The sequence below is a fragment of the Dama dama genome, chromosome 17 (genome assembly GCF_033118175.1).
Source record: "Dama dama isolate Ldn47 chromosome 17, ASM3311817v1, whole genome shotgun sequence".
In the NCBI taxonomy this organism is placed as follows: Eukaryota; Metazoa; Chordata; class Mammalia; order Artiodactyla; family Cervidae; genus Dama; species Dama dama.
In genome coordinates, this window is record NC_083697.1 from 12,355,240 (window position 1) to 12,370,892 (window position 15,653).

Consider the following 15,653-nt stretch of genomic DNA (forward strand, 5'->3'; position numbering starts at 1 on the left):
TGTTTAGTGGAAGACTTCTCCTGCCAGACAGACCCGAGGGACACATGGGAGGCAGCTAGAAAAGAGGAGAGAGAAAGTGCTGAGGTAGGAAGGTGTGGTGTCTTCATCAGCCTACACTAAAGCTGAGCGGTTGGGCTAGAGTTCAGTGAGTTTCCATCAAAGTAAGGAAGGATCCAGGGAACAATTTGTAGGTAGCAATATGATATTTGTAGTTTCGAAAATCTTCCAACTGCTGGGTGGAGCATGGACAGAAGGGGTAAGGGTGCATGCAGAAGGATTCAGGTGGTGTTTATAACCTGGGTACTTTTGACAGCGTGAAATTGTCCACAAGTCACAGGAAATTTGCCTCTCTGCCCCTATACAACATGCAGGCAGTAACCCCCATTCTTCAGGATGGTTACACATCCCCCCAGTTCCGAACATTTTCCTGAGAGGAGGGAAAATTATACCACTCTTTGAGAACCAATGACATTGGCTACTGTAATAACGTACACTTTGGTTTTCAGAGTGAGGTGCTGCGCATCCCAGGAGGCTAGGAGGCATCCATGGGGAAGCAGGAAGGAAAAATTACAGCTTTAATCCCTGCTCATCATACATGATCACAGTGGGAACAGAATTAAGCTTTGTTATAACTGAACAGAGGGCTTGGTTCCCAGGTAGTCTCGTGTGATGCACACACCAAGTGTGACCTGAGGTGAGAGCAGCAATCCCACAGTGACACAGGTTGTCTCTCGTCCATTTCTGCGCATTGTTAGCTTTGTGATTTATGTGCCCATGAAGTAGGAATGTGGATTCTGCTATCTATTTTAAAATAGAGTACAGAAGAGTCCTACACAGAAACCACAGGTTGAAAATGATATTAATAATATAAGCACAAAGTAACAGAAACAAACAGCAGAGTTAAAATTACTAGTTAGCAGTAAATTTAGATTTAAAAAATGACACCATCATATCTGAAAAAAAGTAAACCAAAAATTGAAATTATCCAAAAGAGACACTTATTTGTCTACACTTTTGTTAAAGATGACTTTGAGTCTAAATATACTGTATCATATCTTAGATATTACCTAATGAAAGTATGAAGTCATAATTATTAGCATAAAACTTTGCTTCATCTTTTTCACATGCTTTTAAAAGTTTGTCTTTAATAGTGTAACTCATATTTATACTATCAGTACACTCGGTATATTTTATTGACAAGTACAGATGAGTGGTACCTGCTGAACTGTTTCCTTTGGCTGGAGAAGCACTGGTCTAGGCAGGTGATGGTTTGTGCTCAGGCTGCGGCAGAGAGATGGAGACAATTACATATCTTCTAGAAACGTGCATGCGGGAGAAGTGGTGATGACTCAGTGAGGTGGGAACCAGGGAGACGTAGGATGGAGGCTGAGCCAGATCTCCAGCAGATGTCAGACAGGTGGCACCTTTTTTTTTTTTAAGAGAATTAGATTTGGGAGACAATCTTTTTATTTTTTTTAAATTAAAGTACAGTTGGTAAGTTACAGGTGTACAGTATAGTGACTCACAATTTCAAAGGTTATATTTCTTTTACAGTTATTATAAAATATTCGCTATACTTCTGTGTTGTGTATCTTGTAGCTTATCACATCCCTGGTAGTCTGTGCCTGTTCACCCCCTGCCCCTGGACTGCCCCAGCCGCCGCCTCGCTCTGGTAACCACGAGTTCGTCCTCTCTCTGTGAGTCTGCTGCTTCATGTTATAGTCACTAGTTTGCAGTGCTTTTTAGATTCCAGTGCTGTTTAAGACGTGGTAAATTTGAAATATCTTATTCAACAAGCATTTAAATCCTCCACTGTACAGATCAGGAGAGTAGACAGAATCAGAGACAGATTTTGGCAAGTGAGCTCCATATAAAGAGTCACAAAAAGCATGAGGATGACCAGGGGAGAAAACAGCTAGTGAGTGGAGACATGGGCTAAGGAACAGACATTGTGATGAGGGGGACACGGCCAGAAAAAATAGAAGAGACTAGGAGAAACTAAATGCAAGGCAGAAGGAAAGGGCCAGGTATGTCGTACGATGCTGAAACTTCAGACTAAATGAGGTTTCCGGAGTCCTGCTGCCATGTGGAGGTTGTTGGTGATGCATCAAAGTAGCTTAGAGTTAAAAAGTACTCACTAAGGCAGAATTCTGGTGGGAGTGCGCTTGAGGCATGGATGGAACATGACGACGTGGATCCTTCTATCAACCAAGTGTACTTTTTTCATTCCAAAGTGTAGTATTTGCTTTCTAATTATAAAAGTTTCCTTTTCTGTTTCAGAAAAATTAGGAAATATGGAAGGGAATAAAGATAGAAATAAAATGATCGAATATCTCAACTGATATCAACTAATATTAATGTCAGTCTCTTGATATTTTTCCTCGTACTTGTTTATACAGATATAGTTATGATCTTTATTTCAGTATTGTAAATTAAATTGTACATTACTATTATTCTGTTTTCTTGCCTTCCCTTGCCTTTTAGTATTTTTTGAAGTATGATTTTTTTTTTAACTAGCTGAGAAGTATTTCTTCATCTGGTTATATAAAAAATGAATATACTCTTAAACTTTGGGCAGGTAAGTCATTTGTAATACTCCACTTCTGTAAATAATTCCATGATGAGCGTCTTATTTTTATATCTTGGATTAAGAGCTCTTCATACAGGTAGCACTCCTGGTTCTTTTAAGGCTCGTGAAAACACTAATAACCTCTCTATCCAAGATGCTTTGGGGTGAGGGCTTCTCAGTACCATTACCCTCCCATCAGCATCATTTTCTGTAATTGTGCATATTCTGTTCTCTGTTTTAGAGTCATGTTTGGGCATGTGTGTGTGTATGTGTGTGTTAATAAGTGCATTTCTTGAAAATCGCATGAGTTTGCATTTTCCTTTTTACCCTAATTTCAGTCTTAAAGGGTACTCAGTTATTTTATATCACTTATCATAACATGTGTATTATATCATCTGTCCTTGTATTTTATGCCCTTTCATATTCTTGAGTTTTTCCTTTTTATCCCCTGACTTTTACTACGTGAAACTACCCAGCTTTGTTTCTCAGAGACTATTTAAAGGTATGTGCTCTGTTTTAAATTATGGCTGTAAAACTTATTTCACAAGAAGGGTCCTTTCCTAAGCTTGATTGGAAGCATTGTGTTTGTTCTGGAAAGTTATTCTATTTGCCTTAAAATCATTTGTATGTTACGGGGAGCTGCTACTCTTGATAGTAGCTGTGCTCTCTCTCAGATTCCACACCTGGTGACTGGTGTGGTTTCCTCTTTCCAACCTGCTGATGATTCTTCTGACAGAGAAGATGAAAGAGAAGAAAACAGGCACTAACGTTTATTGAGTGTCTGCAATATAGCATCTATTTGCATAGGTTACCTCATTTAATCTTAATTCTGGGAGGTAATGTTCATTGTGATCATTTTATAGGTGACAGAATTGAAGTTAAAAGGCATGATTTGTTCATTGAAACTTCCTTAGTAAGTGATAGAATCAGATTGGAACTCAGTGAGTTAAGTCAACAAATACTTAGTGCTTAGTCTGTAGGCACTGTCTACCCCTTAGGATATATGAGTGAACAGAACATACGAAGATTCTCTGCCTTCCCATGAAGGTCTGAGGTCAGGGTGCCGGGGTAGTTGCGGTTTTAGTGAGGGGCCTCCTTCCTGATTGTTTCCTCACATGGCCTTCCTTGGCCTGTGCAGGCAAAGAATCTGTATCTCTTCCTGGTTTTGTGAGGGTGTGAATCCCATCACAGGACTCCATCCTCGTGAGCTCATCTACACCTAAGGATCGCCCAGTTCCTGCACCTCCATAATCATCACATTGAGGATTAGGGCTTTAACTTAGGAATTTTGAGGAGACACAAGCATTCAACCCATAGCAGACTCTAAAACTTACTTCCTTTAGACCATAGTAGGCTGCTACTTCTGTATAATGCAAAATACATTATTGGATTACTCTCTCTCCTTACCACATTGGGGGCTTGCCCTTCTGAATTTCTTGTTGCTATCAACATAAAATCCCCCTTCTCCCATAAAGAGAGAGGTGAATATTTTTATTTGCTTCTGTATTTTCACAAGCTTCACCTCATTCAGAATTTCAGCTTCCATTCCAGTATTTTACGGGCCTTTACCTCTTCCATTGTATTCATTGTGTTTTTCATGGAATTTTCACATTATTTAAGTGTGGCTTATTTTACCTCTTCCATTGTATTCATTGTGTTTTTCATGGAATTTTCACATTATTTAAGTGTGGCTTATTTTACAGTGCATGTGCTTTTGAAGAATTCAAGTAAGTGGAATTTTTGTGAATAACACCAAACTTTTAGTGAAAATTTGGTACTATAAAAGATTTCCATTTCATTTTTACTTTTGTATGATTATGGCTCACATCTTCTGGGATAATTTAATATTTTCAGTTATTCAGCTGTTTATTGTCTGTTGAGCTAGGTGGCAATGTGGCAGAGATTACATGAAGAAAACGTGTTAAATGAAGTACTTTTACTGGAATACTGAGTATGTTAGGATGCTTAAAGCAGTGTTAATCTTTTACTTCACAAATGGGTCCAAATTACTCACTAGTGAGACACATCTTGTGCTACTTATGCCAAGTACTAGATAGATGCCATCTAGACCATAAGACATTTTGTTTAATAAGAGGTTTAATATGAAATCATTAATACACTCCATTATGAAAAGAAAAATACTGTTTCCAGGGAGTTGTTTCTCTAGAGATGTTTAAACATAGTAGGTGGGGGAAGGGAGGCATGTTGGTACACAGAAGACACATACTCAATGCAGATACCTCTTGGAGCTGTAATTGTCTTTACTTCTTACCTTGCATGTTAAATCCCAATTATTTCAAGAGCACTTTTTTGTTTTTATGCCTGTCAGCACATATTGATAATAGGAATTTGCATAATGTATATTGTGTAAGTGATTATTGTTCTTCAGTCGCTAAGTCGTGTCCGACTAAGCCTAACTCGCTAGGCTCTGTCTGTGAGATTCTGCAGGCAAGAATACTGGAGTGGGTTGCTATTTCCTTCTCCAGGGATCGTCTCAACTCAGGGATCAAACCCATGTCTCTTGCTTGGTAGGCAGATTCTTTACCTGGTAAAGAAATTCTTTACCAGGCAGATTCTTACACTGCTACCTATGTAAGTGATAAATTTGTGTATTTTCAGATTTTTTAATATAATATGACTGGTATCTTTGGGTCTTTTCTAGGTTTGTGACTTGGCTTTTAGCCTGAAGAAAATGCTGATCCGACACAAGATGACTCATAATCCCAATCGTCCGCTGGCAGAATGCCAGTTTTGCCATAAAAAGTTTACAAGGAATGACTACCTCAAAGTGCACATGGACAATATCCATGGGGAGGCCGACAGCTAATGGTAGCTGCAAAGGAATTAAGCCATTCAGAAGGGCTCCTAATAGGAAACCCAGGTCTCTCACCTGATCAGCGTAGCAGTTCACTCACTGGTCTCGCAATTCTTATTTGCCTACCTTTAGAGTCTGTACATACATATGCAAAAAAAGACAAAAAACACTACTTTTATTAAGAAATAGTAAAAATGGAAAACAATAACTTTGTAACCTTCCAAAATACTACTTTTGTTATGCCTTATAAAAATGAAAAAGGAGCTGTGCCATCTTCTTCTTGGCCATCTCTCTAGTGAAGTTTATTAACTTACTCTCTGTCAGGCTTTTTTGTATGTGCTGGTTATCACAATTGGTTATGACTGATTTAATCAGAAAGGAGTTAAGATTTCCAAGATAATTTCATTACAGATAAGGATAAGAGGTAAGAGTTTTCCAAGTCTCAAGCGTAGTAACAATATAAAACTTGCTATTTGTGAAACAGGCCAAAAGTTGATGGTCCTCCATAGCTCCTTACAACAGATGAGTTTAAAATAAATAGGTGTTTAAGAACTAAAACATCTACTGAAATTTTGCTCATTTTAGACATTTCTCAGGAAACATTTCCTCATCATTCAGTTGCCGGCATTCATGATCTAGAATACTTGTATCAACACAGAAGTGGCCATAACACTTAAATTTGTCCAGCTGATTCTCCTGAGTTTATACTCGCTAGCTTTAGAAGTTAACCACAGATGGCTAACCGTGGAAACAACATGGGCTCTCAATGTCTGCTGGCTGACGGAGCAGCAGGTCGGTCGGTGCATTAGGATGCTGACCTGGCCCTTTACCCGCTCACCGCATCAGAGAGCACAGAGCCTGTTCGTGCAGATGCAACAGTCCTCAGAGCATTTACATTCTGTTTCTCAAGAGACATTCTCCAGAATTTTGGCAGTAGGTGATTCTGAAACACTTTTGAATTACTCTCAATCCTTTATAATTAGGAATCCAGAATAAAACACACAACCCTGGCAGTTGTTATGACTGAAATGATCACCGATGTTTAAGGAAAATTGAAGCAAGAAGCATAATTTCTTCCTTTAGGTCTTATTTCAGTTCAATACTTGAGAACAACATACAATGAACAGCTTGTCTTGGGAGAAGATATGATAAAATGTAATAGTGTTGTTAAAGTAATATAGAAGAATCCCAACCAGCAAAAACTTAAAATGAATCCCAATTCAAGAACTTTTCTATTTGGAGCCCATTCAAAAGAAAGTATAATTTTCAGGAAGTTATTTAATTCTAATCATTTGCGGAAAAAGGTTATCTGAAGACACAGTTCTCTGAAATCAGGAATCTTGTTTTAGAATTATATTTATGCTCAGTTCCAGTTCTAAAAAGAAATAATGATTCATTATAGATATTTAAACTTTGTGAAAATACTAAATTTAAAATTCACCAGAGGTAATTTTTAAAAATATAAATGCCTGGATTATAATTTAGAAGATGTCTGAGTATGGCTATATGAAGCATTTGTTCTGAAATTATAGACTGTATTTTATACAAATAGATTTTGGTCTTGTTTCTTGCTATGTCATTTGTTTCAGTAGTATATTTTTGGATCTAAAGTATCTTCAATTTAACATAACAGTGTGCTTAATCTTGTTTGAATATAAAAGAACAGATGTAAAATTTAGGAATGGGTATTATTTAAGCGTGTTCTGCGCATTCCTTTGGGTGCTGCCTTCTCTCTGCGGGACGCTTCATAGTTGTGTGAAACTTGAAGCCAGACCAACTGTGTATCATCTCAGTGACTCACAGTTTACAGGGCTGCTGAGGAAGTTACCCTGGAGACCGTGTTATCATGATGCTGTGGAGAGAACAAATGAGGACTGAAGTGCTGGATGTGATCTGGCCCAAGGTCTGCAGTCAAACAAGACTTCAGAAAATGGCCTGCAGAGACCTACTAGTACACCATCCTTTCTTTTTCAAAGCATTGAAACCAAAACAGACCCTTAAAAGATTATTATGCCATCACCTTTTATCCAAAAGATGATTATTTATAAAACACCTCAGATATGGTAGTGTTTGTGTCCTAGAACTTTAAAACCACTTAGCGATAACAAAGAGATAAGAATTCATTTAGTTTGATTGAGAAGTTAAGAACAGAAATAAGACAGTCATGGGGGAAAAATCAGGCATGCAGGAGTGCAGGTGCTCACTCTAAAGAATCTTCCTCTTAGGCTGCAGAGAGTTATGGCTCCTGTATGCTTGTGGGAAGAGGCCAAACTCCTACCCTGAAGTCAAGACTGATGGTCAAAAGCTTTTAGTAATATGGGTAGGTTCAGATAAACTTTTATAGTCCCTATCTTTGTATAGTAACATTTAACATATTTGTATATCTAGAATTTTTTTTCTTCTTTTACAATCACTGGCTTCTGTTTTCTTTTTTTTCCTTGCCTTTTTTATTGGGGTTGTCATTGGAGATACAAAACAGTTTGTTAATTAATCATCATATTTGCAGCATAAAAGTATTCATTGGTGATTCATTTGGGGGGTTACACAGAATAGTTAAAATACTACTTTTAAGAAACATTTTTATATGTTTTGTGCGTGTGTGTATGCAGAGGATCACTCTTATGAGAGGCTTATATTGTACATGCAAATACATTACTTTGTTCAAAACTCTTCAGACCTGTTGCAGCCAACAGGTGTGGATGTGAATCACAGAAAGTCTTATAACGGTAGTTTGTGCATTCGGTTTTTATGGGCTGCTACTCCCCCAAAGCTGGAAGGGAGCGGGAGAGGCTAGGTACTGGAAATACTAACTTTTTCCTTCACAAACTTAAATGTTACTTGTGAAAACTTATCTTGGGGTTGTAAATATATGGAGATGGACAGGTAGGAGGAAATGTGCCTATTTAAAACCCTAAAATTTTATCATTAATAATGAGGTTTACTTGCATGTACATATATAAATGCAGTATTTGTGAATATAGTAGAACTTTAGTAGCATTTTTATTTTATTATAAATCTATGATCTATATAATCACTACCACAGCTGGTAGCAGCATTGTGTTTTACAATAGGACAGTTCTACAGTAAAATCGAAATGAACATTTAAAGTTGTTTTTGATGAAAGAAGAAAATATAATTGTCATTACTCCCAGACCTCCTGTTTTGCAGTTTTATTTCTAAGCATTTCTAGATCTGGAAAATCTCTCTATAGTTAAGCCAAGTTGGTTTCAGGGTCACAGAGAGAACACCATCTTAACTCTCATCTCACTTTTGGTCAAATGTAAACACCATGTGAAAAGAAACATTACTAATGATGAAAAACACTTGATTTGTAATAATATCTCTGAGCATAAATATCCTGATAATCACAAATATAATTTAAGAATGATTAAAGTTACGGCTGATATTTTGCGTGTTCCTTCTTTTAAAAGTGGTGTTTTATTATTCCGGTGGTGTTTCAATCTTGGGAGCTTTCCCTGGTACAGAAAAATTATCATCATCATACTTATCATGATTCTCCAAGTAGTTGATTCAGAAATGATACATTCATTTACCTTTTATGTGTCAGAAGTCATTTACTTAGCTGAGACATTAGTTCTTTGGAACTTCCATAGTGTTAACTACTTTGGGCTCAATACTGCTCTCACTGCTGTTTGTTAATTTGTTATATGACAGGAGAAAAATTAACACCGGAGCCTTCAGTCTGGGCCTTGTTAGAATATTCTAGATTTCCTAGGCCCACGGACTAGCAGAGAATGCAAAGGGGATCTTATACCAGAATGGTGCTGCTAATCCTGTGTCCAAGTTCGCATTCTCTCTTTAAAAAATGCTTAACACGGTACTGGAAAACAGCATATATAAAAACGTTTATATTTATTTCAAAGCAGGCTTCCTAAACATTTGATAATATTTTTCTAAACCTGCAAGCATTTAAGCAATTAGGGTAAGTTTTATGCCACCTTGGCATGTGACTCAGCAGAAGGAAACTCAGATATTAGGTACTATTCATATGCTGAAAATTGAGAAAGGAGATGAGACCACTGAAACTCGATGATCTAAATTAGTGTGAAGGAATTAATATTAGAATATCACAGTTCCTAGTAAGTCACTGTAGACTTACTAGGAATTAATTACTTAATAATGCATTTTCCTTTGTAAAATAATATAAAAATGAAAGGAATTCCAGGTTGTAGTGGATACCTTATTTTAAAATTTTGTCTTGGAGAAAAATAATGGTCTTTTCCTTAAAGTAAATTTCACCTGACATCTTTTATATGATGTTTGACTGGCATACCTTTTCCTCCTGTTCTTCTACTATAGACTATTCTTTAAGAATATGTACATTTTGGATGTGTTTCTAATAAAGGACCTATGGTAAGATTTCACATATTTTATCCTGTCTGAAAATACTGTGTGTCTGTGATCATGAATCTGTCCTGCCTTTCCCAGTCTTACCTAGCCTTCATATGACACAGAGGGCTTGTATTAGAGTCTGTACTCAGGGAGAAATTTGTTCTTTACACCTAACATACGAAATTCATCATCATCAACATGTAAATCTGATTAAAGCCTGACATTGTAGACATAATTCAAGACCCTCCTTTGTTGGTTCTCGCTGACCCATGGTAGCCGGTGATGCACAACTGGAAACAAAAGAGATTCCTTAAAAATATTCCTGGGGCTCTGATACCGTGGACACAAGTATAACTGCTGAAATCTGAAGGGATACCCCACCATTATTGGGATTTAGTTGTTGAAACAGTATGGCCTTTGTTCATTCTTTAATATTTGATAATGCAACTCATAAAAAGGGAAGTGCATTGACCTCCAACTTGATATTTGTGTTGCCTTGCTAAAGTGTTAGCATCTGGAGAGCTGAAACTATTTGATGAACAAAAGAAGGTCTGAAATTAACTTTTATGAAATCAAAGCAAACTGTATAGTTCTTATGCTAAGTAGGAACATAAAAGTATGGGAAACAAAATCACATTTAGTTGATTCTAAAACCTATTTAAATTGGAAAATGAGTCTTTTATGGAATATTGCATTTAGTCATTAAAAATTCTGAAAAGTTAAATTTTGTGGAAATTAACCAATCACTTACTTTGGACTGCCTTAAGTCTAGTTTTACTATTCAAATATAGGAAGTCTTCTGATGTTACTTTCTGGTAGTCTGATTTACCATATAATAACTGCTTACAGCTCACCTTCTACCTAGCAAATTCACCACTTACCCCAGAATGTAGCATACAGTAAGGCAGTGTCGGGTCCACGCCGTTCAGCGTCGCTTCAGCCTCTCCGGCTCCTCGCATGTGGAATCCGTTCCTCGTGCTCTTTCAGCTGCTGTGTGACTTCACGTCATCTCCAGTTTCGCCTTCCGCTGGGTTCCGAGAGGGACAAGTTGGTGGTGTTCCCAGACTCAAATTATGATATTTAGGATATTAAGTTGTATCCTTTCTGCTCCGGCTATAAAATATGAAATTGGGGCAGGCGAATTTAGTTGATTAGGGTATTACTAGACTAAGTATTTGAGTTGGGCCAACTGGCTTTGTACTGAGCAAAGCTATTGCTCAGTGTTCTGAGTTACAGATCTCACCCCTAACCATGCCAACTCTGCCAAGGGCATGTGGCTTGTTTTGACTGCAGATCCTGAGAGAGAGAGAGAGAAAGTCATGAGGAATAAAAGAGGAATTCTGCAGGTGTGTCCTGCAGACAGGACTGTAACAACGTCCTTCTAGAGATGGGTAGGTTGGAATTAAAATCTCAGGTAAGGGTATTAAACTGAAGAACTAAGATGGCTTTTATAAGGCTTATACGTGATAAAGCTGAGATTAAACCTCCATCTCCTGACTTCTCTTTCTCTCTCCGCTTCCTGGACGTCACTCACATCACGCTTGGACAATACCATTCTGAGTCTGAGTTTTATACATATCTAGAGAAGAATGCCATCTCCTAAGTGTCTGACACAGTAAGTACTCCTTTAAAGGAATGGCTTATAATGTATGCACATACATATGATGGTGCATATTGATAGTCAGTGAGCAAGTTAATTAATCAGAAAAATAAGGAAACTATATTTTGGGAAGGGGGACCAAAGTCACTGAATTTGAGATAAGCATTATGAATAGTTAATAATCAGAGACAAATCTATAAAAGTTTAATTAAATATTAAATAGCATATTTCTACCTTTCTTGTGTATATCACCTTCTTTATAAATAATGTTTTTGACTAGTTTCCTTGATGGCCTGTTGCAAATGCATACATATCTTATGGGAATTTAAATACACATACAAGATTGAGCAGTACGTAACCAAATTTCATGTTTTAATCAGACAATAAGATAATTATTATAGTCACAAATTATCCTGTACACTCTGCTTTGAGTGAGGAAGTACTTGAACAAAGGCATAGTGTAAGAAATCACTGAGAATTTAGTTACAAGATCTATTTTACCTGAAATTCAAAGCTGTGTAAATCCACAATTTTCTCATACTTAAAAGTACAGAGGAAAGGAAAAGTGGATAAAGACAGAAAAGAAAGTATTAAACCTATTTTAGACATGGAAAAAATATCAAGAGGTGAAAACAGCTATTTTCCCATTTGAAAGGGAAGGATGGGCATAAGAAAAAGGGTGGAAGGATCATAAGTTTGGCAAGATGATAAACTGTAACATCATTTATCAGCTGAATTATGTCCATTTCCTTAGCAGTAAAATGAATTTAATAGTATCTACTGGTTGGTTCTATTATGAGAAATAAGTCAGAAAAAATTCATTTATTCATGCAAAGGATGCCTGGGACATTAACTAGAGTTCAAATTAATCCTGCCCCAGTATTCTTCCAAGTTAATGCCTTGTCATTCTATATATGCCTTCAGAAAATTCTAAAATCCCCAAATTCCATCTCCTACTTTGAAACAAACTTGTCACAAGGCAAGTCAGACAAGTTTTAAATTGTGTATCACTGGTGTAATTATGGTGATAGAAGCATTTCATTTAGGAATGTTTTGAAAATTCTTAAGTACTATGTCAATTTAGCATACATACTTATAGAAATGACCTGTTCTTTTAACCCAAGCATAAAAGTAAGATTTTTAATTCCTAGATTATTAGATGTTTTTTGTTTTGCTTAAACTACATTTAATCTTCTTTTAAAGCATAATCAATAATTTTGGGTTTGTAATTGAACTACCGACCTCTCCACTAATTAAATAATAGCACCAAAGTGTTCAAAGGGGAACAGCTAATTGTTACATATTTTAAATAACATGAGTGACATCAAAAGGGAACTCTGCTATAATATCAAGTAACAAAAACTGGGTGATTCCATATGAATTTTAGGATTATTTGTTCTAGTTCTGTGAAAAATATCATGGGTAACTTGATAAGGATAACATTAAGTCTGCAATTGCTTTGGGAAGTACGGCCATATTAACAATATTCTGCCAATTCCAGGAGCATGGGATATCTTACCATTTTGTTGACTCATCTTCAGTTTCCTTTACTAATGTTTTATACTTCTCAGCAGGTAAGTCTTTCACATCCTTAGTCAGGTTTATTTCTGAGTCTTGTGCATTCTAGGGTTTTTCTGGATGTAATGTCCTGAAAATATCAATTATGTTTAATTGTTCTATTGTATCATTTAGGGTCTCTGTTGCCTTGTTGCTTTGCTGTCTAGACAGAAGATCTGTCCATTGATGTGAGTGTGGTGTCAAAGTCTCTACTACTATTGTATTCCTGTAAATTTCTCCCTTTATGTATTTGGGTGCTCCAATATTAGATGCATCTATGTTGATGAGTGTACACTCCTCTTCTTGCATTGATCCTTTCATCATTGTATAGTCTCCTTCTCTAACTTTCTCTGTGTCCTTTGTTTTGAAGCCTGCTTGTCTGGCTCCAAGTATTGGAGTCCCCGCTGTCTTGTCATTGTTTGCAGGAACTGTCTTTCTCTGTCCCTCCTGTCACTTCCAATCTGCGTGTCTCCCTTGCACTGAGGTGGGTCTCTTGTAGACTCTTTGTCTTTTAATCCAATTTGCTGCATTTTTTTAGTTGGGGGACAGCTGATTAACAGTGCTGTGTTTCAGGTACACAGCAGAGTAGTTCAGTTATACATACACACATGTCTATTTCAAATTATTTTCCTAGCTGGCTTATTAAAGAGTCCTGAGCGGAGTTCCATGTGCTATACAGTAGGTCCTTGTTGATTATCTGTTCTAAATACAGCAGTATGTAAGTGTTAGTCCAAACCCGCTATCTCTCTCTCCCTCCCACCCTTCCTCCCGGGTTAGGATAAGTTCATCCTCTTTGTGAATCTGTTTCTGTTTTGTAAATAAGTTCCATTTGTATCATGTTTTAAGATCTGCATGTAAGCAATATCATATGATATTTGTCTTTCTCTCTGACTTACTTCGCTTGGTAGAATGTCCAGGTCCATCCATGTTGCTGCAGATGGGGTTATTTCATTCATTTTTACAACTGTAGACTTTGGCCATCTGACTGGTGTGTAGTTTTGATATGCATTTCTCTAATTATTCTTAGTGAAGTTGAGCATCTCCTCATATGGCACATCTCTCTCACTGAGGCACAGTCTACTTGGAGAGGGTGTGGAGAAAAAGGAACCCTCCTACACTGTTGGTGGGAATGTAAATTTGTACAGCCACTATGGAGAACAGTATGGAGGTTCCTTAAAAAACTAAAGATAAAGCTACCATAAAACCCAGATATCCCACTACCGGGCAGATACCCTGAGAAAACCATAATTCAAAGACACATGCACCTCAAGTGTTCACTGCAGTGCTATTTTCAATAACTGGGACGTGGAAACAACCGAAATGCCCATCAACAGATGAATGCATAAGAAAATGCAGTGCATTTATACAATGAAATGTCACTCAGCCTTAAAAAATAATAAATGCCACTTGCAGCAACATGGATAGACCTAAAGATTATCATACCAACTAGAAGTAAGACAGAGAAAGCAGATTTCATATGCTGTCACTTACACATGAAATCTAAAAATACTGATCAGCTGGGAAACTGCCTGGCGGTCTGCTGGTTTGGACTTCCACTTTTACTGCCGAGGGCCTGAGTTCAATCCCTAGTTGAATCCCTAAGATGCTGCAAGTTGTATGGCTTGTGCCAAAAAAAATGATACAAAATAACTTATTTACAAAACAGAAATAGTCCTAGACCTTGAAAAGAAACTTCTGGTTACCAAAGGGGGAAGGTTATGGGTAAGGATAAGTTAGGAGTTTGATATTAAGATATATCCACAGTGATGTATACAAAATACATAATCAACAAAGGTCTACTGTATAGTACAGGTAACTCGGTAACCTGTAATAATCTATATGGGAAAAGAACCTGAAAAAGAATATATATATAGCTAAATCACATTGCTATACACCTGAAGCTAACATAAAATTGTAAATCAACTCTATTCTAATACAAAATAAAAATTAAGACAAAATAATAACATGCAAAGAGAACCAAGTATTGCAAATGATCTCTACCCCTAGCCAACCCAGCATCCATCTGGGGTCACATGGTTGAGCCCACACAAGTCTAGTGGTAGAACTACCTCAGAGTAACCACAAAACTGTCAGAGGTAATAAACAGCAGTTACTTTTAAATACTCTGTTTTGGGTGGTATGTTATGCAGCCATAGGTAACGGGTGGTATGTCATGCAGCCGTAGGTAACCAATAATGTGCCCTTGACAATGTTGAGAAGAACCAAAATTATACAGTTAGGAACAAATGTAGTGTGGTTTTTCCAGAATTTTTATCCACAGGTGAGTGTTTAAGACTTTGTTTTATTAAAATGTACAAAGGTGACTCCACAGCTGGACTGTACCCTGGAGGTTTGTCCTCTATCTGTGCGTGTGTGTGTACATGCATGCAATGCAAAGTTTTCTACAGAAATGTCAGAAGAGAGTTTTAAGTAAGTACAACCATTTTCTTAGGTTCTTATCCCTGGAAAAATTGTAATATCCTCAAAATTAATTTCACTAAACAGTATTTCAGAGAACCAAAGGTTTGAAAGTATATTTTAAGACAACTCATGAGACCCAGCCTAAAGTGGTTGGCTCAGAATTTTAATGTCTTTTGTATGTGCTCTAAGACTGTAGATTTTGCAGCTTGTGAGAATTTTGGTAAAGAGAATTTACCTTGCAGGGTTTAGAATAGGAAGCCCTTAACTGTTCTCACCGAGAGAATTTCAAATGCTAAAGTCAAAATTTTTACTTAATTTATCAGTTAACTAGTAAAGAG

General features: G+C 37.0%; 1 protein-coding gene across 10 annotated transcripts in view; it reads left to right on the top strand.

The window, feature by feature from the left end:
- PRDM5 (PR/SET domain 5) overlaps positions 1-8,790 on the top strand; it is a 268,633-nt gene extending 259,843 nt beyond the window's left edge. For 8 of the 10 annotated variants that reach the window (XM_061164115.1, XM_061164114.1, XM_061164108.1 and 5 more), the window contains one exon: positions 5,232-8,790. In XM_061164115.1, coding sequence (XP_061020098.1) covers positions 5,232-5,396 — 165 coding nt within the window. In that variant the 3' untranslated portion in view covers positions 5,397-8,790. The remainder of the gene's footprint in view (positions 1-5,231) is intronic. The other 2 variants (XM_061164117.1, XM_061164118.1) reach the window with 2 other exon arrangements.
- The last annotated feature ends 6,863 nt before the right edge of the window (positions 8,791-15,653 follow it).